The following is a 26,826-nucleotide window of genomic DNA, read 5'->3' as shown; positions in this document are numbered from 1 at the left end:
AGGTTCAAGATAAAAAAGAAAGATTAAAATTAATAGCAAAATCGCTCTTTAAGAAGGGTTGGGATTCAGAGAAGATAAAAGGATTCATTCTTATGACAAATCTTTACTGAGTAGCTAATATATGCCATGAACTATTTTAGGCATCCCTGACCTTAAAAACTTTTAGTGGAGAAGATAGCTAATATATAGACTAAGTATGTACATACACTATAAGTGCTATGAAGAAAAGCCAAGTAGGATGAAGGGCCAGGGAGGGACTGGGGATACTATTTTAGCCAAGTTTATCTCCAAGGTTTCTGGCCTAAGCAACAGAAAATACTCTTTATAAGGAACTACATATGGACTGCCAGTCATCCCACAAGTATAACCTCTCTCTGATAGAAGAACGATGATAAAGGGAAGAGAGTATAAGGGGATTCCAATGCTGAATCAGTGCTGTGAGAATACAGAATTAAGTAAAGACAAGAATGAATAAGAAAGGGAAAATATGCAGACAGAATTGTCTGCCCAATTCAGGACTGAGCACCAAGATAATTCATGATCTCACAGAGCATGTAGGAGCCCTTTCGGAAAATCTTTTTGTACCTTATATCTTATTTTTTAGCAATTATCTCAAATATATAGTTATTCTCTTAACACAAGTATAATGAAATCTTCAACTGTAAAATACTTTCTCCCCAACAGAATATAAGCTCTATGAGGAAAATAAAGTTGTCTTATTCATGTCTGTATCCCTTGGTTCAGCACAGTGCAGATTCCTGATAAACACCAAATAAACGAACACTGTAATCTGAGGGGGTGGGGGAGTTGAAAGAGGGCACATAGACAATAATATCACGCTATTTTAGTAAGAAATAACTTGTCAGTCATTTTTTACAGAAATATATGTGATACCTACAGTATCTGAAACAATTATAAATATATATAGATAGATAATATCTGTGGATAATAAATGTATTTCTAAGTATTGGGTGTGATTATAATTGAATTTTATCAGCTTTGCGTAAAATGTAATCTGGAATTACCTCTGAATTCTCTGTCCCCTTATTGTATCCCTTATCTCAGAAAAAAACCCAGAGGGTGAGTTTTAATTATACTTTTTCTAGAAGGTTATCATTACGAATAATCATTGCATATAGTGATGTCTTCAGGAATGAATGAAATACATTAGATAGTTTGCTCAGGTTGCTATGCTTTTAAGCTCTTAAATCTGCTTTAGATAGATTTTCTGTCTCTCCTATGTACCACTTTTTGTTACTGGGAATGTATTTGCTTCTGTTAATTACCCAACTCTCTTATAAATTGCTGTTTTCAATTAACTGCAAGCTGGGAAACCAATTTCTTAAAGTCATAGTAAGAGTAAACAGTGGTGACTATAGGCTTCAGGTAATCTATCTGCTTTAAGACAAGGACTTTGGCTGCATATATTATTCTATAATTTCTATTGCTGACTATTATGAAAAAAACACATAGATACCTATCAAAAAGAAATGTCGGCTCTATGATGTCAAGTCCCTGCAAAGGCAGTTAAATTATTCTAAAATTCAATTCTTGGGCTCATCAGTTGACCATTTATCAGCTCTTATATGAATTAGCAAGAAAGATGAAATATACATGACCTTACTTGCACGGAGCAGTTGCAAGAACATTTACAGAAGCTCAGAAGAAGTTATAATAAAGAAGTCAATCAATAAATCCATACAACACTTTCCATCAACCCAGCCAAAGGAAATAATTCTGATGAAGAACATTTTTAAGGGAACAAAGTAAACTAAGGACAACACACAAGGTACTGGTAATCTTTATGCTAATCAGTATCATTTTTCAGCAAACCAATGCTCATTTAGTCTCAGATGCAGCAGCACATACCTTTGAACAAGTGGCAAAGGAAGGAAATTGAGAGTGGAAGTCATGTCCAGTCCACAGTCCAACATAATGGTAGTTGATTTGAATTTAAGCACATTGCACGGTAAGGTTGGGTGCCCCGACAGGCAATACTGAAAAAAAAAAATCACATATCAATAATCAATTATAGAAAAAAATGTAAAAAGTATAGTGAATTAAGTAGAACTGATCATCTTCTCTTACAAGAACAGCATGTAAATTCAGCTAATATTCTATGGAGCTTCTCCTCCCTTTTCCAGCTCTGGATATCACTTTCCTCAGCAGTTCAAAAGTCTCAGGTCATAATTTTTCACAGGATGCCAAGTTCTATCTCAGGCAAGCACAGTTCTGGAGGGACTAAAGTTATTCCAAGTAGAAGGTTTACAGGGTTTAGTTATCTGCCCCCTTCTCACATGACACTTACAAGTCCCCACTACCCCACAGCACCTAAGTACTGCCTAAGGCTGTAGAGGTCAATTAAATTCTAAGCTGGATCCTCAAACAGTTAGGTGTTCTCCTGTAAAGAAGTCAAGTGATTTCCTCAAAGAGGAAGTGATTGGGAAGGGTTAACAAGCAGTATCAGTAAGGAGTTATGGCCCATCCTTGTCAGAAGAAATGACTCAAAAGGACAAGTGACTTCCCTGATGTGCAGATACTTAAGCAGGAGTGAGGGACACCTACTCCCAACCAATCAAGAGTCTCTTGCCTGTGGCAGCAGACCTCAGAAGTCAAAAGGGCACAAGCCACAGTGGCATATTCAAAGGAGAGTGATGAGGCAAGACAATACACTGACCTCGAACATTTCTCATGTCCTTTTCAATGTAGTGAGGATGACAGATCTGCCACACTGCAAATTATTTATATGGGATGTACCCTGTCACCATTCATAATTCTATTGCTGCTCTGGAGAAAAGAAATGAAAGAAGGAAAAGACCTTTCCCCCCATTTTTAAAGTCATCCTGTAGAAGCCTCCCTTCAACAGCAAAGCCCAGAAAATGGAGGGATCAAGGCTCTCAATCCCTCAACAAGTGCATTCTCTCTTACTGATTTAAGTACAAGTCCAAAACAAGTCAGGGTAATGTGACATCAATGCCTGGCCCCACATGGCCACAGTAGCTCAGGCTGTTTTTTGAGGTATTTGCTGCTGTTGGTTCTGACACTGGATAAATTTCCTCCTTTTCTCCACAGGATATTACAGGGACTGATTTTTTTTTTTTTTTAAACTGCATGTTCTAAAAATGAAAAGGACAAGAGCCAAGAATCTGTTATTCTGTAAGCTTTTTCTTTATTCCAAGTTTATGTATGATGATTGTATTTTCCAAACCAAAACTCACAACACATGATCAGAAATGGTACAAGATAACTTGCAATGAAAACATCACAAGTTATTTAAAATCGTAATTGTCCTAAAAAATTCCAGGAAGCATGACTTGGGTAATTAGACTTTACTAAGTTCATTCTTTGACAGGTGTCAGAATTATAGAAATAAACTATCCTACTAATTAAGATAGAGATATCCTTACCCCCATTCTCTATCTGGTTCCCTCCTGGTGGCTTAGTCTTTATCCTTTTATAAGAATTACTAATTAATGGTAAACTATCTCAAAACAAACACAAAACATCATTTTAAACTTGCCCCAAACATAACAAACATTCTAATAAGAGCTTTCCTAGATTTCTCCTTTTTAAAAATCAGATAAAAATACTGAAAAAAATTAAAAAGAAATAAAATGAAACATAATGGTTACTTCTAGATAGAATGATTATGGTATAATTTTTTCCTTGCAGCTTTTCATATTTTTCAAATATGACAATGACCATTTACTACATTTTTATAATGGAGAAAAAAAAGATTAAAACAAAACTGAAAATCTTGCCAGCCACAGTGAATGACAAAAGATTTTCTTCTTTCATCCTTAACCCTAAATTATAGACAAGGTACACCAGAAGACTGATGTGTAAAAGCTGCTGCTCAAAAGGTTTCAGGTAAAAGAAGTTAGCTGAAAGACTCTATATTTGCTCTCATCATGTGAGGATAAAGAAAGTGAGGAACACCTTATAAGGGCCATAGATGAATGGAAGGAACATTTTCAGAGCATTTAAAGGAGCACCAGACCTTGACCTCACTAGCTCCATTTTTATGGATGAGGAAACTGAGCTTTACAAAGTTTAAGCCACTTGTCTAAGAGCCAAAGACATACAGCAAGGTTCCCTGACTCCAGATTCTACTCATGCTTTGCAAATTGCACTGCTCACTTCATGGGTCAAATGAGGCAGCTGAGACAGTGACTGGCCGAGGTTCCTGCAACCAGTAAATGAAGCACCTGAAAAGTGCTTGAAATTTGCCTGTGTTCAATGGTGCCCTTTGCACGTTTTAAGCATGCTGCTGGCAATCACCAAGCAGCTTACAATCTAGTGAGGGTTAGGAGATAAATACACAAAAACATTTTTATTAAGTAATCATGTGACTTGATTCTTAAAATTAGGAATAAATATGTATTACTAAAAGCTTGAAAAACAGAAGAAAAATATCACCCACGATCATTTTTGTCATTCTTTTTTCATATTTGTAAAAGCTATAATTTTAGTGCACATACAGCTGTGTGCTGCTTTGAAAACTCAAGATGACTGTGTTTTCTTTGTCTATGTTGCATCACACTTCATCTTTATTGGCTGCCTAAGTAAATATACCATGGTGTGTTTAATCATTCCTTTACTGATGAACATTTAGGGTTGCTTCCAGTTGCTCTATTACAAACATGGCTGTGGTGATCACTTTAGTGCTTATGGCTTTTTCCATATTAGACTATTTCTTTAGAAGATTCCCAGAAGTGGCATTAACTAGGTCAAAAAATATGAGCATTTTATGGTTCTTGAAATATGCTGCCAAAATGCTTTCCAAAAAAGGCTGTACCTATTTACAATGCCATCAGTTATATATCAGAAGATCTGTTTCACTGCTTCTTCCCATCAGCATTATGGTCAAAACCATCTAGAATCTATACTAAAACAAAGCTGTAATGTTAGTAGCAGCTATCTTGAAGCAATTAAATGGCCCTACACAGGAAAGTCAACTACTTGATACATGTCTTTAATTTTGAGAGGGAATTTGGAGGAATGATTTAAAAAGCAGAGGGTTTGAAGTAAGACTGGGCTCAAATCCTGGTTGAGCTCATTATTAATGTGTGATTTGGGGAAAATCACTTTACTTTGCAAAGACTGAGTTCCCTTGTCAGTAAGATGCAGTAATAGAAGCTACCCTCCTGCAGTTATGAGGATCGAATGCATGGAAATAGTGTCTGACCTGTAGTATGTGCTGCTAGTTACAGAACCATTAAGGGGCTGAAAAGGCCACCTATATTTGGGGAACCACCTAAATTTATCAGCATTTTAGAGAAGAAAGTCTGTTCTATAGCAGCATTCACTAACGTCTTAGACACTTCTGCATCCCACAGACTTTGCTAGTTTTCCGTCCAGGAAGATACAGTCACTAGTGAGTACAGAAGTGAGTCATCTAGCCAACATAAGGGTCTATAATTTTTTTCTAGCTTAATAAACACACGGCAATACTTTCATGCTAATTTTATTTCTAATAACAAAGCTGCAGGTTTTTCTGTGTAATGATTTACTATCAACACTTCCTTGTATGCCTGTTGATCTCCTTTTTCTACTGAATAAGTAGAATGTGGTTATCGGGGGATCCCTGGGTGGCTCAGTGGTTTGGTGCCTGCCTTTGGCCCAGGGTGAGATCCTAGAGTCCCGGGATCAAGTCCCGCATCAGGCTCCAGGCGTGGAGCCTGCTTCTCCCTCTGCCTGAGTCTCTGCCTCTCTCTCTGTCTATCATAAATAAACGGATAAATCTTAAAAAAAAAAAAAAAAAAAAAAGAATGTGGTTATGGAACTTATATATGCTTAACATATATAAGCATTGTTTGTATTTTTGGATAGAAATTTTTTCAGTTAAGCATACTACATACCTTTCTCATTCTTTTGCTTTCATTAAAAGATTATGGAAAATTTCAAACATAAAAGTAAGCAAAATTAGTATAACGAACTCTCATTACTCAATGTGGATAGGTTTAACAACTATTCGTATTTTGCCTTTCTTTGCTGCTTTCCTTTTAAACTGACACATCTCAGGAGGATAGCTATTATGGTCACAAACCTAACTAATCTCTGAGAATACTGTTTTCGTAAATAGTCCTAAATTGATTTCTTATCCACAGCTGGGATAAAAATATATGTCCATTTTCCTCAATGCCCTACCAAAATTCATGAAAGGTGATTCTTTTCACCTTTAAGTTATTCTTGGTTTGTAACATACACCTCCGAGTCCTATAACAGATTATATATTTGAAGCCTCTATTTTGTCCTTTGGGCTTTTTTTTTTTCCCATTTGACTCCCAATGATGTAATGTTTACATTTTGCAATATTTTCAAGTAAGTCAGAATGACCAGACTTCAATTCTAAAGACACATTTTCCTAAGGATGGAGGCTACATTCAATCTATATATTAATTTAGGGAATGCTGCCATTTTTATTATACAGTAACATTTTTCTGAGCCAGGAGCAATGCAGTATTTTCTCTTCTTTTTCTTTTACAACTTAAAATATGTTCTTCCTTTAGTACATAAGCAACTACTCAGTTATCAATAAATATATTTTTGCTTTTCAATTTCTATTTAATTTTTGCTCAGTTTTATTGTTCTGTCTTGTTAAACTGCTATATTTAAAAAATATCTACAGTTGGATGGGTAGCTGATTAAAATATGCATTCAGGCTACAAACAGCCCTCTGAGTGATGCTCTGGATGTGTTTTTCAAGTTTATATTGTATCTTTAATGTATCCATTTCTAAATACTATGTAACTTTCATTATGATTTCTTTTTTGAGCCACAAATTACTTAGAAGTGTATTTGGTTTAATTTCCAAATATACAGGTGGTAAAAAACAAAACAAAACAAATATACAGGTGGTAATGATTATCTTTTGGTTGCTGACTTCTAATTTTATTATGTTCAGAGAATAGAATTTGCACATTAATTTCTGGATCTTTATTGAAACTTGCTTTGTAACTGTCTGTATACAATAAACAGTTGACTTTTTAAAAAAATATTTATTTATTCACAAGAGACACAGAGAAAGAAGCAGAGACATAGGCTGAAGGAGAAGCAGGCTCCTTGCAGGAAGCCTGATGCGGGAACTCGATCCCCAGACCTGGATCATGCCCTGAGCTGAAGGCAGATGCTCAACCACTGAGCCACCCAGGTCTCCCAAATAATTGATTTTTTATAAATGATTCAATTTTCAATGAACATTGAAAAGACATTATCTAATTGGATATACAGAATAGATTAACTTTATTATCTTATTTAAATGTCCCATACTCTTACTTGAGTCTTAGGGAAGAAAAACTTGTCCATTTCTAATTTTCTCAAATGTTGCTTTATATATTTTGAAGCTTCACTGCTAGGTATAGGACTCAGTATTATTACTAGTGAATGGTTTCTTTTATCACTATGTAATGCTCTTTGCTTAAAATCTAATTCTTCATTTATTTCTAAATAATTTAGCTATACTGATTTTTCCTTTGGTGAAGCATTGTCTTGTGTTTCTTTAAGTGAAATTTCACACATACACAGTTTAAATTAATCAAATAGTTTTATAAGCTATAAAAAAAATCTCACAGTCTCATTCTGAAAGGTAACTACTTTTGACTCTTCTAGCTATTTCTTCTAGTGTAACATGGCTATATTGCTATTTCTTGATTTACTGAATTTTAGTTATTGATTTTTTTCTACTATGAAAGCTATCCACAAGTTAAGGAAGCTTTCTCTATCATGATTTAAAGCAATTTACGTGAAGGTAACTGCCAAATGCCTTTGACTAGATAAAAGAAATTTCAAAAGAAAGGGAACTTAGTGTAACAGATTAGCCTAATGATCAGTGCCCTTATTAAAGCACTATGTCATGGTTTAATTCTCATTACTGTTTTGTCCTTCCTTAATGCTATGTAAATAAAGATATGTCTTAACAACAGTACCGGTAAGTCAATGACTTTACACTATTTTTCACAATTAATGATTATTTACCAATATATCTTTTTGAAGATTTTTATTTATTCATGAGAGACACACAGAGAGAAGCAGAGGCACAGACAGAGGGAGAAGCACACTCCTCACAGGGAGCCTGATATGGGACTTCATGCATGGACCTGGGATCATGCCCTGAGCTGAAGGCAGATGCTCAATCACTGAGCCACCCAGGCGTCCCTATTTACCAATATTTTAAGCAATCTTTGCTCAACAAGCCTTATTATATCCTATTTCTTCCTTTTGGGTTCAATTCTCTTCTTCCTGAAATATATCCTTTAGTATATACCACCTTTGGCGATGGTGTTCAAAAGGTAAACTCTTAGTCATTACTGGTCTGGAAATTTCTTACTTTAACTTTACTCCTCAACAGTGATAGAAGTAGAATTATAGAGTAGCAAATTACCTCAGAACACTAAAGACATAAATCCAACTTGTCTTCTGGCATCTATTATTGCTGATGAGAAATCTGCAGCCAGTCTAACTGGTGTTACATTACAGGTTGCAATTAAATTCTTTTCTTTGCCATTAATGTTCTGATCTTTCATTAAAATTTACATAGGCATAACTTTTTTTTTTAATTTATGCTTCTAACATACAAGGACTTATCTTTCACAACAATCATTTTGAATATTGCCTCTTTCCCATTCTTTCCAGTTTTTTCTACTAGTGAAATGCCTATAAAGTATATGTTGTAATGTTTCATTTTACTCTCCATCTCTGTGACTAAATTATCCTTTCATATTTTGCTTTTTTGAGCTCTGTGAATTCTGGATACTTTTCTCAGCTCTATCTTAGGGTTAATTAGTTCTTTCTTAGTGGTGTCAAATCTGCTATTTAACTCCTCTACTGAATTTTTTTCAGTTTCTGTTTTTTATTTCTACCTTTTTTTTTGTTTTTTTTTGTTTTTGTTTTTGTTTTGTTTTGTTTTGTTTGAGAGAGAAAGAGCACTCAAGTGAGTAGGGGCAAGGAGGGACAAACAGAGAGGGAGAGAATCTTCAGCAGATTCTGCTGAGCACAGAGTCAGGCATGGGACTCAATCTCACAACCCTGAGATCATGACCTTAGCTGAAGCCAAGACGCAGATGCTTAATTGCCTGAGCCACCCTGATGACCCTAGAGGTTCTTTTTTTAAAAAATAGCATCCTGGCAGCATCTGGCTGGTTCACTCAGTAGAGCATGCAACTCTTGTCTCAGGGTTGTAGGAGTCTCATGTTGGGCACAGAAATTACTTAAAAATAAATTAAATAAATCTTACAAAAGAGCATATTCTTTTCATAGGTTTGATATTTCCATATAGGTCTTTAATCACTTTAAGATATTAATTCTGGAATCTTCATCAGACTATATACAATTTTCTGAAATTCTTGGGAGTCTTGCTATACCTGCTGAGTCTCACAGTGGATTTCATTTGCTGCTGTTTTAGAAGTTTGGAAAACCATCTTCGGTGGACCTTTATTGGGAATTCTATGCAGAATGGATTGGGGCAAGTCCCAAGAAATATCACCATCTTTAGATCAATTTTTATGTTTATTTCTCAGCTAGAATATCTCTAATTGTACAAAGGACCTTATAACCAGACTTTCAACACTCTCAAAGCATTGGCTCAAGCTCTTTGCAGAGACAATCTTCCTTATTGACTTTGAGCAAATGAACAATACTTTTCTAGGACTCCTTCCACTGAGGTACACATCCCTTAGGGGTTTCAGATGACTGATCTTGAAACATATGTTTCTGTATTCAGACATCTATTCTGTATTACATCTATTACTAAAAAGACTCACATCATGACCTTAGGTTTTAGCAATTCTAATATGAAGACAAAATGATGGCCAGCCAACTTAACCTCATAAAAATCTTCAAAAGCAGTATGAATTGCTGTAAACTTCATAGAAAAAAATAAAAAATTTAGCAAATTAGTACATTTGGTAAACTTGGCAATTTGGTCATGGCAAATTGGTCAGTTGGCTTTGGGGAATGAGTCTGTCTTTTGCAGAAAGAATCATGGACCAAAATATCACATATGTTCTATTCCCCAGTCTTCTCTAAAATAATTATAATATACACAGTTATTATGGTATGGTGTTTATGCAGTATCAGGCACTCTGAAAGAGCTTTACATTTAATTCCTTCAATCCTCCCAAGAATGTTATGAGGTAGGAAGTGTGTTCTTATATTACAAATGAAGAAAATGAGACACTGAGATTATGCAATTTGTACATGGTCCCAAAACTGTAAGAACTGTACCAGGACTTGAATCCAGGACAGTAAGATCCAGAAAGAGTACACTTAACTACCATGGCATCCCATGCTACACAGAGAAAAAGAAGAGGAAAAAAAAAAGTGCTCTAAAATGATGTGCCCTAGAAGGCCACACTTTAAATTGACAAGAATGTAGACTGAATTTATAATCTGGTTGTGAACAAAGAAAATTAGTTAGCTAGCTAATGTAAGATAAAGCAAAGGTCCCAAGTAAATTAAATTATTAAATTGGTCTACAATCCATCATAGCAGTAATTTTCTTTTGTTGGGCTTTCTCTTCCATTAAAAAAAAAAAGTGATAGGATTCTCTCACTGTAAAGTAGTTTTGCTACTGAAACTACTTTTAATTATCTTTAATGTAACCTATAACCTCTAGGTTGAGCTAATGCCAAAAGCTCTTTAATATTGTTTGGAAGAATTGCACAATACCATAGAGGAACTGTTTTTTACAGGCAATAGTGTTAATGAAATAAGTTATAAATGATGTCACCATCCCCCGCCCCCCCCCCCCCACCCCTTCTCTCCTTTGTCTATTTAACTAACTCATATATCTGTTGTGGAGATCCATGAGCAAAGAGAAAACAGGTTCAGTTTGCTTTTCTCTCTGGTAGTAGAATAGAGGAGTGACTTTGGTTGTTTCTGATTCAAATACAACGTTAAAAAAAATTATTTTAGCCAATTGATTTTTGTGTAATGGTTTTGCTCCCTGGTACAACATCAGAAAACCTATTGGTATAATTCACACATAAATGAATATAGGGAAAAAAAATCTCAACAGATTCAGAAAATGTATTTGAAAAACACAACATTGATTCTAGGCAAAAGCTCTTACCAAACTATAAATGAAAGGTATTTCTTTAATTTGATAAAAAGTTCCTTAACCAAATCCTACATCACAGTTAATGATGAAGTACATAAAACTATTTCCTTAAAGGCAAGAAAAAAGCAAGGATACTCACGATGACTGCTTAAATTTAACACTAATACCTGGAAATGCTATACAATGCAATAAGGCAGGAAAACTAAAAAGTTAATAAGAAATGGAGAAATAAAAAGTCATTCCTCACAATTGATATGATTAGAAGCCATTCTAGAAACAAACTATTATAGCTAATAAGAGAGCGCAGGGCAGCCCTGGTGGCTTAGCGGTTTAGTGCCGCCTTCAGCCCAGGGTGTGATCTTGGGGTCCTGGGATCGAGTCCCACATCGGGGTCCCCACATGGAGCCTGCTTCTCCCTCTGCCTGTGTCTCTGCCTCTCTTTGTGTCTCTCATGAATAAATAAATAAAATCCTTAAAAAATAATAATAATAAGAGAGAGCTCACTGAGGTTGCTGGATACAAAAATCAATGTACCAAAATTAACTGAGTTCTTATACAATAGCAACAAATAGTAAAAGTAGTAAGTTAAAAATTACAATACTATTTACATGACAAAAAAAATTAAATGTATCATAGAAGTAAAAAAGAAGTGTAAAATATTTACCAAAAAAAATTATAAAACTCTACTTAAAGATAATATTAACTGGAAAGGAAACAACTCATAAAAAATAGCAATTCTCACAGATACTTTTTATGCAATTTAAGAATCATATGGAAGAGTCAAGGGCTAAGTTACCTAGGAAAATATTAAAGACCAATGATTAGAGGCGAATTAAATTTTCTGATATTACAACTTACTGTAATATAATTAACAGTAGGATGTTGTACTATGATAGCTAATGAACCAGTGAAATAGGAATAAACAGTAAAGAGATGCATACAAACCTATGGGCTTGACATATGATAAAAGTGGCATTTCCAATTTAATGGTACTGGGGAAGTTTGCAACCCATTAAAAAAATACTTTGTATTATACACAAAAATTAATTCCAGATGACTTAAATATTTAAGATATGAAGGCAAGAACTTTAAAATTTTAGTGGGAAAAAAAAAAGGGTAAATGCTGTATTACCCTGCGGTACTTGAGAATTTCTTAAGAGACAAAAAAGTACAAACCATAAGAGAAAGATTAAGAAACTTGACTGTAGGGCAGCCCTGGTGGCGCAGCGGTTTAGTGCCACTTGCAGCCCGGGGTGTGATCCTGGAGACCCTGGATCAAGTCCCACATCGGGCTCTCTGTATGATGCCTGCTTCTCCCTCTGCCTGTGTCTCTGCCTCTCTTGCGCTCTCTCTGAATAAATAAATCTTTAAAAAAAAAAAAAAAAAAAAAAAGAAACTTGACTGTAGTACTTTAAAATGGAAATCTCCAAAGGATACCAATTACAGAGTGAAAACACAAGCCAGAGATCAGAAGAAGATATTTCCAACACATGTTACTAAAAAACCACTAGTAACCTATTCAATATTAAAAACTCATACAAATCAACAACAAAGATTTTAAAATGCAATGGAAATGAGGAAACAAGAGTGGGCAATAAATGTAGATATAAAAAGCTCAAAATCACTAGGATCAGGTAAATGCAAAATAATAATGAGCAAACGGACTAATGATACTGTTGAAGAGAATATAGTAAAAATGGGGTATAAATTGGTGTGACTTTCAAGAGTAATTTGGCAATACCTAATAATATTGAATACGTACTGTAACAAACTAAACTAATAGAAGCATGAACAGTTATAATACATATCAACTTGAGGAAGGCAGTAACCTAGGAAAAGGGAGGAAAACTGAAGGTTGGGTTTTATCTTAGCTTTAGATATAACTTATGTCTTTAAAGGGGGGCATGAGAGGGAAGATCTGATTACTCAAAAAGGGGAAACTATTAACATCTATTTAAAGTTAGTAATGAAATACTAAGATGGGGTTTTTTTTGGTATTGTTATTAGACACTTCCTTAGACATTGGAATTATGTAACTACCTTTCCTACTATTGTCAAAATCTGTAGTGCTATTTTCCTTACAATAAGTCTCATCTTTTGTTGTACAAAAATAAAATCCAAGAGATTGTAATGGGTAAATATTTGAGTATTAATATACCATTTGCTAGATACATTTGTTAATTTCTAACGAACTGTGCTGAGTAGTGATAATGGTCCATAATTTTCATTTTGATATTATATGTGTCCTGATGTAAAAGTAAACAAGACTTAAAACTGCCATGTCCACTGACATGGCAATGGAAATGGAGAAATGAGAATGCTGCCTCATGAGAAGGATGATTCAACAAGATAGGGCCTTGGGTGGGGGTAGGAAAGAAAAAGCGGTAACTCCCAGATTTTTAGTCTAAAATTCTGAGATTATATTAGTACCCTGATTCTTCCTAGTCTTTGGAAGCCTGGTAAAACACTTCACTAACAAGATTCGGCAAGGCTTTATAATTTTACAAGAAATTTTTCAAATGATGTTGATCATTATCTAATTACCAGAAATGTTATATTAACACGATAGCTATATTTATAAAATATACATATTCATAAAAATACAAATTAATGCTGACACTTGAAAAGGAATTCTAAAAATAAAATTAGACCCTACCTTAGAATGGAACAGCAATTGAAAATTTCATTGTATGAATTACCTTCACTAAAAATAAGAATTCCAGACAAATATTTTCTATCCAATATTTAATTAGCTCTTTCCCAACAACTGAATAAAGTAAATGGTACAGATACCAACTCAATTGTCAAGGCCCAAAATCACACAGTTAATAACAGACTGAATCTGCACAAGTTCTAAATGTCTTCTCTTAAAGCATTTCACTAATATACTAGAAGAAAACCAATGATAGTGTACTATGATAAGAGCAACAGGTTTAATATGGATACGATAGGTAAATAGGAAAAAAAATCTAAGAATCTCAGAAGTAACAGTGACTAGTTTTTTTGTAGTCATCTTTTCTAACTTCTCTCTCAATACTGTTTTCCTGTTGTACCACTAGCCCTTGCTAGATTATTTCGAAGGCAGATAGCTTGAGATAGACCAAGAAAGGAAAATATTTAACTAGTTAATTAAGCTGCTGATACTGTCATTTCTATATTTCTGAGAAGTTGTACCCTAGTACAACTTTAACGTTTTTAAAATGTGGTATTTCCTAATGACAAAATTTATAAATTAAAAAAAATTCTTTTTTCTCAGTCTTGCTTATGTTCATCACTCTTAGCTTCCATAAAAATCATAAAATATGAGGGCTAAAGGGGTCTTTGAATTTGAAATGAATCATAGAACTAAATATAAGAGCTAAAACAATAAAACTTCTGGAAAAGTACAAGCAATAGAAATGCAATGCATGCCACAGACATAATTTTTAATTTTCTAGGAGCTAAATTAAAAGAGAAAAAGCAACAGGTGAAATTATTTTAGTAATATATTTCATTTAGCCCAAATATTTCTAAATTTTCATTTCAACAGATAACTGATATAAAAACATTAATGAGACATTTTTACATTACTTCATGGTACTAAGTCTTCAAAGCCTAGTGTAAACATTGTACTTGTAGCATATTTTAATTCAGATGCTAAATTTTCATCTGAAATACTTGATATACATTTAGATTGCATAAAACTTAGTTGAAGAAGTAGATCCATATACTCAAATTCTTTCAAAAATATTAAAAACTTTCTCAGTAACTGAATAGAGTATTAGCTTTTAAAGTTTAATTAAAATAAAAAGCCATACGGGGCACCTGGGTGGGTCAGTTGGTTAAGTGTCCAACTCTTGATTTCAGCTCAGGTCATGGTGGTCTCAGGGTCCTGAGATGGAGCCCTAATACCCATTCTGTGCTCAGCAGGGAGTCTGCTTGAGATTCTCTCACTGCCCCTTCCTCAGCTTACATGCGTGAGTGCTCTCTCAATAAATAAATAAGTAAATAAATAAAATCTTTAAAATAAAATATGATTTTCATCGGGTTCCCTGCATGGAGCCTGCTTCTCCCTCTGCCTGTGTCTCTGCCTCTCTCTCTCTGTATCTCTCATGAATAAATAAATGAAATTTAAAAATAAAATAAAATATGATTTAAAATTCAGTTCCTGGTGTTCCTGAATGGCTCAGTCAATTAAGTGCCTGCCTTCAGCTCAGGTCATGATCTCAGGGTCCTCATCAAGCTCCCTGCTCAGTGAGGAGTCTGCTTCTCCCTCTGCCCCTCTCTCCTGCTTACTCTCTCACATAAATAAAATCTTTAAAAAAAAAAAAAAATTCAATTCCTTAGTCATACTAGTAACAGTGTGTTTGAAAGCCATATGCAGGAATGCTGAGAGGGCTCAGTGGTTAAGCGTCTGCCTTCAGCTCAGGGCGTGATCCCATGGTCCTGGGATCGAGTCCTGCATCGGGCTCCCCATGGGAAGCCTGCTTCTCCCTCTGCCTCTCTCTCTGTGTCTCTCATGAATAAATAAATAAACTCTTTTTAAAAAGCCATATGCAAATAAATGAATAAGTAAATAAATAAAAATTAGAAAAATAAAAGCTATATGCAGCTGGTGGATACTGCACCTGACAGGGCAAATCTAGAAAAACAGAGAAAAATCTTTGTGCTTTAAGTTAAGCAATAATTTCTTAGACACACTATTCTTCAAAAGACATCCTTCAGAAAATGTAAGATAACTCAGACTGGTAGAAGATATTTGCAAAATACTTATCTCATAAAGAGCTTGAATGCAGAATTTTTACAGCTTCAAATGTTTTCAAATGAAAAGATGCTAAAAATTAGTCCTTAGAGAAATATAAATTAAAACCACAACAGAATACCACTATATTCTTAGTAGAAGGGTCAAATCTAAAGACTGACAAGCACTGGCAAGGATGCAGAGCAATTAGAAATTTCATATACTACAAGCATAGTGCTTTTGAGATGCATCCTTTTTGTTGTTATCAGTAGTTCATTCCTTTTACTGCTAAGAAGTAGTCCATTGTATGGATGTATCAGAATTTGCTTAATCCATTGACAAACCGATAGACATGTGGGTTGCTGTTTCCAGTTTTTGCTGATATGAAAAAGCAGTTATAGACATTCATGTATAGGTCTATGTAGGCGTATGATATCAATTCTCTTCAGCAAATATGTAAGAGTGACATTACTGGGCTATATACATTTAATTTTATAAGAAACTACCAAACTGTTTTCCAAAGTAGAAATTTATTTTTGGCTTAAAAAATATAAATGAGGCCATATGAATAGCTCTGTAAACTTTTTTTCCATCAACTCTAATTACTTCTTAACATTTTTAAAGTTCTGGTACCAGACGGTATCCAATATAAAACATTAGTTCTAGGCATAAAGTATTAGTTCTAACTTTGCCTCTAATTTGTTATTAATCCAAATAAATCCCCAAATTCTTTGGGCCTCAGATTTCTTCACCTGACAAATGAGGAGACTTAACTAGATTATTTCTAACCTCTCTCCTAACACAAAAATGTTGCTTCTCATTATTCCATCATTTCACTGGGTTGACCAAAATGCCTCGGTCTTTTATACAAATCTTTCATCAAGATGTGTTTATGCCACTGTGTTTTTTACAACTGACTTTCAGAAAATATAAGACATTATACAATTTATAAGCTTTAAGGAATTCTAAGATCTAGTCCAAATATCTCTTTAAAAAGTGAGGAACCTGGCCCTTATAGGGCTTATAAACTTTTATCTGTACCAATATCCCTGAGTATACATACATTTGTTGCCATCGATAGTTATAGCTCACTAGGAGATACTCCATGCCCCAATAGGATGTATAAGATTTTTACTGTGGCAGGGAAAGAGAAGAGAACACTCTATTGAGAATTTCTGCCTTATACACACCATCTTGAGTTAAACTGGCTTCCACTGAGCCAAATTTGTCTAATTTGGAACTATTACCCTGCTAAGAATTTTGGGCCAGGCCCTCCAGCACTCAGAGACTTCTATAAATACATCTCAATTTTATTTGGTAATCTTTCACTTTCTTTCACTTTATGTCTTGATTTTATCTTGCAGGAGAGCCGTTAAATGTGCCAATCATACTCACTGTCAAGCTGACTACACAGCTGGATAGAGGGATAATTTTCCATTTGAGCAGAAAATCTACAGCATGCATAGTGAACACACTGAAACCACTTTCTGGTTGGAGAGTGGCTAGATAACACACTCAGCTGGGTAACTGACACTTTCGGCTGCTCCTTCACACTTATTCTCTTCCCAGACTTGGCTCTCCATGCAAATGAGTTAAGGAAGCAGAGAGGGGTCATAAAAACACAAACAGCCCAACTTAAGTTCAGGAAGGGTGGGCATGTTCACAGTAAATATTAAGGATGGGACAGGGAAAATAAGTAAGGGTTGGCTTGGGAATGAATCACTGGATGTCTGGTACCAGAACTTTAAAAATGTTAAAAAGTGGAGTGGATTGAAAAAAGTTCACAGAGCTATTCATATGGCCCCATTTATGTAAATACATACATACATATGTAATTAAAAAAAAAGACAAAGCACATATCACACTAGTAAAACTGGCTACTGCATGGGAGGGTGGTTGAGCGTGCAACTTTCACTTTCTACTTTAGATACTACTGTATACACTTTAGTTTTTTAAAACCAGATTTCCAAATAAATAAATAAATAAATAAATCCAGATTTCCACCAGTTGATTTTTTTTTTTATCAGAATTTTTCCCTCCTCTTTTGGAATACAGAATAATGCCCACAGAAGTTTCTATTGGCAACAAAGTTTATTTTTAATTAACGTATAGTGTATTATTAGTTTCAGAGGTACTATAGGTCAGTGATTCATCAACTGCATGTAACACCCAGTGCTCATTACATCAGATGCCCTCCTTAATGGCAACAAAGTTTTAAAAGAGGTTGAGAGCAAAGAGGTAACAGTATTTAGAGGAAATAAGGAATATGGGAGACAGAGATAGGGGGAGAAATAGCTAAAGATAACAATAAATTAAAAAAATAAGTACTACTTTAACCTAATCTTTCATAGATTGATTGATTGATTTAGAGAGTGAGGAGGGGTAAAGGGAAGAGGTAAGAGGAAGAGAGAATCTCAAGTAAACTCCCTGTTGAGCCTGATGTGGGGCTCAGTCCCAGGACCCTGAGATCACGACCTGAGCCAAAACCAAGAGTTGGACAGTCAACCAACTGCATCACCCAGGCACCCCTCTAACTTAATCTTTCATACAAACTATGTATATCTACACTTCAGAATAAAAGTTGTGCTCTACTACCACCAGAAAAGAAATTGCATTAAAGATCATATATGACAGGCCTATGAGCTGGTTTTGTTCTACAGGGTTTGTTTTATTTGTGATTGGTTTTCAGGTGTTTAATGAACATTATTAACCCAGTGTGTTCTATAAGAACAAAAGCAGCAAGTGTGATAAAACTGCTAGTAAAAAGTCACATATGATTATGATGGATAAAGGTAAAGACACCTTTAAAAGGAAAAAAGAGATATGGAAATGTTAAGTATTATTTATGGGATGAATATATGCAAAAGTAGAGGCAATTTGACGGCAATGGAATTTATACAAATTGTTGAAAATCTGCAGCAATGACAATGAAGAAAAAAAGGAAAAAGGTTAACAAAATGGTAAACTAGTAAGTGGCTAAGATCAGCATCAACAAGGAGACTTCTTAATTTAATATTAATTCAAGAGTAAGCTAGGAATTTATTCTAGTCATGTTTTAAAAAAATCGTGCACTTTCCCCTCCCCAAACCACAGATAACGCATTGGCTCAAGGTTCATTGTCCAGCCAATGAAACCAGAAAGGAGGTCTGGAGATCCTGCAGTCTTTGCAGCTAGGCAGAGGAAGCGACAGTTGAGATGGCTAGAAAACTGGAGAAGCAGGAGAAGAAACACTTGATGAAGAAAAAACAGCTGGCCGCCCTTGCCATCATATCTCCAGAAAACAGCAGTAGTACCCTGGAGGAGTGTGAGGAGACCCAAAGTGAAAGACCCAAAAAGAAGACAAAGCAAAAGCCCCAGGAAACTCCACAGGAGATTGGAATGGAAGGCCCATCTGTCTCCTTTTTCCAAGGAGGAGCCGGTTAGTAGTGATGCTGAAGAGACAGTAAACAGGAACATCCCCCCACCCCCACCCCCACCCCCAAAAGAGGAAATTCTAAAGAGAAGCCACTCAGCAGTGGACCTGAAGAGGCTTCTGGCAGCAAGAGCAGCTCCAAGAAAAAGAAAAAGCTTCAGAAGCTATCGCAGGAAGATTAGAATGGACATTTACCAGGTGAGGCATAACCCACATAAGGTTTCCAAACCCATCCCTTATATCCCAATAAACATAATTCACAGGAAAAAAAAAAGTTGTTTGTCTAGAAAATTGTGGACATCAGAGTCAACCATGCAGGAGAGAGCAGAGATACCATGGTCACAAGGGAGTTTCCTGGGCATTTGTGTAGATAACTGGAAAGAGGTGTTACCTAACTGAACAGATTTTCTTTTCTTGTCTTTTAAAGATTTATTTATTTATCAGAGAGAGAGAAAGAGAATGGAGGGGGTTAAAGGAGAGAGAATCTTCATGCAGACTCCCTGCTGAGCTTGAAGCCAGATGCGGGGGTTCAGTCTCACAACCCTGAGAGCATGAGCTGCGCTGAAACCAAGAGTCGAATGCCCAACTGACTGAGCCATCCAGGTGCCCCTTGAACAGACTTTCAATGTTGACAAAACTGTTCTATTTAGAGGGAAGGTGCCAGAAATAATGCATATTAGCAAAGAGAAGAATATGCGTAACTCAATTAAATGAGTATGCTTCTAGATGGATTGGGAAGAAGCCTCTTTCAGTCACTTCAGATTTTCAAAGAAATGAATTTACAAACTGCTTTTGATTAAGTGAAGAAGTTTATAAAAACAGCTACCATTTACCGAGCACTTCATGCTGGGTTCTTCACATGCATTTATGTCTGGACAAAAACCAGGCTATCAGCAATTAGTGGTGGGGTCTAGAAAAGGCTTTTGGACCAAAAAAAAAAAGTCACACCAGTTAACATGTCAGGGGTCAGAGTAAAGAGTTTTCCTTTGCCTGTACCACCTGGGTCCTTGGGAGAGAACAGAAGCAGCAGCTTCTTTTACTAATTAATATTGATTCTACAAAAATAGCAGCAGGGACACCCACACTTGCTAGAGGATGTAGTTTAATTTTGATTTTTCACTTTGTTGTGGTTGATAAAGCAATTCTTGCAAAGTCTTTGTACAGAATGCACGTAGAGGAATTCTAAAGCTTCAGGGAAATATTGGCATATATTAAAGTCCTGGCATAGAAAAGGACTTTTAAGTACCATCCTAAAGCCATGATCTGAGAATTAAGTAACAATAGATTTGTTTATTTTACTAAAAACTTTGGTATGGCTGAAACTATTCTAAACAAAGCAAAAAGTGATACACTGGCAAAAACCATTTATAAAGCCAAGACAAAGAATCGATAACCTTAATATATGAAGAACTCTAATAACTGAGTAAGAAAAAAGACAAAGATTCCAACAGAAAAACAGGGAAAAACCATAAACAGGTAATTTGTAAAAGAATAGAAAGGGCCCTCAAAACATACCCAAATCACAAAACACCAAAAACTAATGCAGAGTAGTCAACTTTCTACAAGTAATAGAAGTGCAGATTAAAACTACACTTGTGAGAAAATGGTCTCACATGAAGAAACTAATCATGAAGATGTGGGAAAATGGAAACTCTCAGTTACTCTTGGTGGATAAAAATGAAAGAATTTCTGAAAAGCAATACCAAGTCAAAATTTAAAATGTGCATATATAGTCCTTGACCTCACAATTCTACTTAAGAAACTCACTTATACTAAGCAAAAAACTAGATAGGTGCAAAAAAAGTAAATAAAAATATGTTCTCTTCAGCATTGTGCAGGACAGTAGGGGACAGAAACCACAATGTCCAAAAGCACAATAAATTCATGTAATGTAATACTATAAAAATACCCCAAATGAGTGATACAGATATTTAAAATGGAAAGGCTTGTGACACAGTTGTCTCATTATCTGTATCCCTCTCTGTCTTTTTACAGGAGAACCTCAAATCTCAGCTGGAATTATGGCCACCTGGAGTAAAGACTATTTCCCAGTCTCTCTTGCAACTAGATGTAGCAATGTAAATTCTGGCTGAAAAAAAGTAGATCTAAGGAGTGTGTTCAAGTCTGAGAAACTAACAAAGGGAAGGGGCATCCTTTCTTTGCCCCTTCCTCCTGGCTAGAAATAAGGACCTGAGTCATATTGCATCATAGAGAGTGAGCCACATATTGAAGATGATGGGGCAATAAGTCAGCAAAGAGTTTGGGACTCTAAGGATCATGGACCTGCCATATCAGCCCTGGACTACTTACCCTCAGACATCACTTACTTAAGAGAGAAACATCAACCCTATTTAAGCCCTATTTCGGGCTTCCTATCACTAAGAGTAGAATCTTATCCTAACAGATTTATTACTTTAGAGTTACTGATATAGAACGCTATCTGTGCACACATCCACCAGAACAGATTATACACCAAAACGTTAAACAGTGATTATTCTAGGTAGTGAGATGACAGGTGATTTTTGCTTCCTTCTTTATAGCTTTCAATTATATTCTGAAAAAAATTAAGAGTATTTATTGATTCTATAATAGTTATTTTTGAGAAAAGCATTCCAAAATTCGAGTGAATTAAAGAAACAAGCTTTATTTAGTCCCTCTGTAGAACTCTGATAGTTCAGTCAGATCGATTTCTTTCTAAAAGAAACCATGTTGTGTTTGCCCGACAGCCTCCTACGGAATCACAGCAGCTTGCCAAGCCCAGAAATAGGTTTTACCAGGCTGAATGTCTTAGGGTCCCTTCAGGAACCCTACAAAGAGATGGTAGTCCCACAGGCAGTTTGCCAGTCCTCTAGGAAGTTGCTCTTTATACACGGGTGACATAGGTTAGCCAACAAGTCAACAGTTTTCATCCTTCAAAACTTTCAGGTCAACAACATGTTGAGTTAAAGCCAGACACAAATGAGAACATACATGGAAGTATAACTAGATAAAAATTCATCAAACTATATGCACACTTGAAATTTATGCCACTTTAACTGTATGAAAATTATATCAAAAAAATCTGAGGATGGCATCACACTTTCTAGTGATTTATCTATATTCAAGCTGTCGATGTAACCAAGAATATTCTATGCATTTATCAGTTTTGCAGGAAAGAGACTTTTGCCCAGCTTTTACTCAATAAAGGTGAATGTCAAGGAATTCACTGTCTCTGTTCTTTCCTTTTTTTCCTACCTAGGTATTGTTCTTAAATGGTGCCCGTCAACTGTTCCCATTGATTCTCTGGATTCTTTTCACTTTCTGATGTACCTACGAATTCTGTTACTGCTTATGAGGTCTCATAAAGTGCTTAGAAAAATCTTGTCCATGAGGCGTCTACGTGGCTCAGTCAGTTAAGCATCTACCTTCAGCTCAGGTTATGATATGAGGGTTCTGGGATCGAACCCCACAAAGTTGGGCTCCCTGTTCAGCACGGAGTCTGCTTTTCCCTCTCCCTCTGATTGTGTTCTCTTGCACTGTCAAATACATAAATAAATCTTCAAAAAAGAAAAAAAAAAAGAAAACTCTTGTCCTAAGCAGGGTAAATTCTGACTCTGCATTTGTTTTGATGCATTTGCTAAACTGCCTGATGCTTCTTGTTTCGATTATATTTCACTTTTCACAATATTTTCTATAATTGCAGTGAATCATACTTTTTGATTTCACATCCCAAAGTTTTTCTTAAGTGTGTAAAATACAGTTCTTCTAACTCCTTTGTCCTAGATTTCCCAAGGGATAAATTTAAAGGCTCCAGGTATTTAAACATTCTTACAGTAAAGCTGTAAAGCTCCCAAACTCCCTTAAAATATATATTTTTTATATATCCTTATTCTGCTACTGTCCAAACCACTAAGTCTCGTATTCAGTCACTACTGTGGCTTCAATCTACTTTTGTAATTTCATTCCTGATAACCCCCAGCAAGTCCATCCCTGACCCCAATGGCAATGACACAAAACTCTTCCTCTGACTTATTTGCCAGCCAACATACTTTTCAAGGCCAACTCAAATTATACTTCTGTAGGCAACTTTGACTTTCTGTTTGGAAAACATCTTTTATAATCCTAAAATTACATACACCACTACTGTCTTTATCACAGTCTTACTTAAAACTGCATACACTTAGTCACATACGTATATAGCATACACAATACACTCTGTCCATGGTTTGTTAAATATTTACTGATAGTAGGATCTATGTCTTAATTCATCGTTAGCTCGTCCCAGGGCATCAAGGAGGTTTTATAGGAGATATGCATTTAATAACATTTGTTGGCTCATACAGCCAAACAAAGGATTTTTGTTATTGCTTCTCTTATCTGTTAATTTTAACCATCACACAGTTGTTCACTGACAGTTTCTTCCTATTGGATCTACATAGCTTGAATCAAATATAGCCTAAAATAAATAAGCCCCTGCCTAGGGCTCTGACCCTTTTTTCGTTTCTACAGAGATTTTTCTTTTCTTTTTTTTTTTTTTTTGGTGTGGTAATTATGTTTATTTTAACAGACTGATTTGTTTACATTTCTTGCCTTTATCAGGCCTGTCTCTTAAGTACAGAGAGAGACTATTTCTGGCTTTTCTGTTTTCTAAGGAAACCCTGCAATTTTCTCTTAAGGTCATAGAAGTCTTTTATTTCTGTGAATCTGGTATACACCACCCAAGACTTTAAGTTATAAAAACCATTGTTTTCTCAAAAGTCTGGAAATAGCTTGTAAGATATAATTAACTGCCTAGAACAAACAATACGGTACAACACAAATAGATCTTCCCCTTAAAAAATAACTTATTGTTGGTCTATGTGAAAGAACCTCACTTTATTAGTGACTAGAAAATTCTGGAGCAAGAAAGTAGGTAGCTATGGCATGTAAATTAAAATATGCAAAATTTCAAGCCAAAACCTGATATAACAGTGACATGTTGCATTAAAGCAGCGTGTCCATTTATGTCAGAAATAGAAAAGAGATGTCTACCACCACCATTCCTATTCTGAACTAGACTGCAAGTATAAGCCAGTGAAATTACACCACAGAATAAAAACGAGGTTTAAGATTATCTACAAAGTTATACACCAGGAAAACGCACTGAACATTAGCTGGAAAAACTACTAAAAATTAAAATAAAGAATTCAACAAGGGGTTGTAGAGAGGATACAAAAAAGAAATACCCTTTTTATATGTAAACTATGTAGGAAAAGAGTCCAATTACAGTAACAATAAAAAATATAATGTTTAAGAAAAGGTTCAAGTAAAGGAAAAGACATTTGTTCTTTAGGCTTGATATGTTGTAAGTCAATTCTCTTCTTACATTTTATAAATTTAGCCTGATTCCAATAAAAATATGAGAACGATTTTACTGGGAACTAATAATTCTCACCTTTATAGGACATCTAAAATTCTAAATTTTATATGAAAAAAATAAATGAGAGCAGTCTGGAAAATTCTAAAGTAGTGAGCAATGAGTGGGAACATATACTACAAAATATTAAAATACACTCTAAAACTACAAAAATAAAAGTGTAGTACTGTAAAATAGATCAAGTGAGATAAAAGAGTTGAGAAGAAAACAGAAATACAGATGTTTTTGTAGACACATGAAAAGATGTTCTACATTTTACACATTGAAGAAAAGTTTTAAAAAGTATCATAACAGATCATTTTTTCACTTTTCAGTGAGAGAAAAAATAAGACAGTTTGACGGTAACACTGTAGTGGTACACTGGGATATGCTGTTGGAGATAGTGTAATCTGATAAGTCTCTAGGGGGCTTTTCAGCAATAAAATGAAATTAAAAACGCACATACTCTCTGAACCATCCATTTCACCCAGAAATGTATCCTACAAATATACTTCCATAGATGCTCACAAAGGAGATTATTGTGCAACATGATTTCTAATTGCAAAAGACTGGAAACAACATAATGCTCATCGATGAAGGTTTGGCTAGATAAATTATGGCATATCTAAACAACAAAACACTGCGCAACTGATTTATTTTCCAGCAATGGTATGAACATATTTTTGAGGTATGTTGACACTAATTTAATATGTTATGTTTTATATTAGCAAGAAACCATGCCCTAAACTTTAACAATGAATGATTTCAAAATTGTAGTGAGGGATGTAGGTGGGATAGTAGAACTTTATCTTCCAGCTTAACATCCATAAGTCTAAATTCATCTTTTAGACAATGAAAATACAAAGTGTGTGTTGGAAATATTTTTAAAAATATCTGAAAGGAGCAATGAAAATATTTCATTGTCTACAATGGAGTACTGTGAAAACAAATGATCCAAGACCTTATTATTATGATTATTATTTTTAAAGATTTTATTTATTTATTCATGAGAGAGAGAGAGAGAGAGGCAGAGGCAGAGACACAGGCAGAGGGAGAAGCAAGCTTCATGCAGGAAGCCCGACGTGGGACTCGATCCCGGATCTCCAAGATCAGGCTCTGGGCTGAAGGTGGCGCTAAACTGCTGAGCCACCCGGGCCGCCCCTCCAAGACCTTATTAAATGTAGACTTTGATTCATTAGGTATGAGTATGTAGTGTTTTATAAAACAAACCAGTTCTAGATATTGATATGAAATGATAGGTACGATACATTTCTAACTTAGAAAAAGGAATTTGCAAAACCAGTGTGGGTAGCGTCTTACTATTACATAAAATATTAAAAAGGGATGGATATTACATAAATGCAAATCCACAGAATATCTCTGAAGGGTATACAAGAAACTGATAATAGAGATTGGGGAGGAAGATAATGATAGGAGCAGGTCTCTTCACTTTTTCTTCTCCCTTAAACCTGTACAGTTTTATTATTTTATTAAACAATGTACATATATTACCTATCTCAAAACATACAAAAATGCTCAACATCACTAAGCATTAGGGAAATGTAATGAAAATCACAGTGAGACGCTAGTTCACACCCATTAGGATGGCTATTATCAAAACAAACAGAAAATGATAAGTGTTGGCGAGTGATGAAAATGTGGAGAAATCAGAACCCTCGTATACTGTTACTGGGAATATAAAATGGTGCAGGTGCACATGCTGTTAAAAAAACCAGTATGTTCATGCCTCAAAAAAGTCAAATGGAGAATTACCATGTGATCCAGCAATTCTATTCCTGGATAAATATCCCAAACAATTCAAAGCAGAGATTAACAGATCTATGTACAACCATCTTCAAAGCAGCTTTACTCATAATAGCCAAAAGGTAGAAATGACTTAAGTGTGCATACACAGATGAATGGATAATCGATATGTAGTATAAATGTTTGTGGAATATTATTCAGACTTAAAAAGGAAGAAAATTCTGAGACATGCTACAACATGGATAAACCTTGACGATGTCATACTAAGTGATATCTGGGGATGGATAGTAATGGTCACACATCCATGTGAATATACTTACTGCCTTTGAACTCTACACTTAAAAATGGTTAAAATAGTTAATCTTATGATGTTGTGGATATTTTACTACAATTTCTAAAAAGTGTAATGCACAAACAGAAAATCTGAAGAGACCCATAGCAAGTAAAGAAAGTGAAATAGTCAATTAAAAATCTGCCAACAAAGAAAAGCCCAGGCC

At 35.1% G+C, this 26,826-nt stretch overlaps 1 protein-coding gene across 3 annotated transcripts in view; it reads right to left on the bottom strand.

Moving 5' to 3' along the window:
• The window catches only part of INTS9 (integrator complex subunit 9), a 101,158-nt gene that overhangs the window by 65,002 nt on the left and 9,330 nt on the right, over positions 1-26,826 (bottom strand). For all 3 annotated transcript variants that reach the window (XM_072796108.1, XM_072796107.1, XM_072796109.1), the window contains exon 2: positions 1,870-1,997. In XM_072796108.1, the coding sequence (XP_072652209.1) occupies positions 1,870-1,997 (128 nt within the window). The remainder of the gene's footprint in view (positions 1-1,869; positions 1,998-26,826) is intronic.

This window comes from Canis lupus, chromosome 24 (assembly GCF_048164855.1).
Source record: "Canis lupus baileyi chromosome 24, mCanLup2.hap1, whole genome shotgun sequence".
NCBI lineage: Eukaryota > Metazoa > Chordata > Mammalia > Carnivora > Canidae > Canis > Canis lupus.
This window is presented reverse-complemented; position numbering and strand designations above follow the sequence as displayed.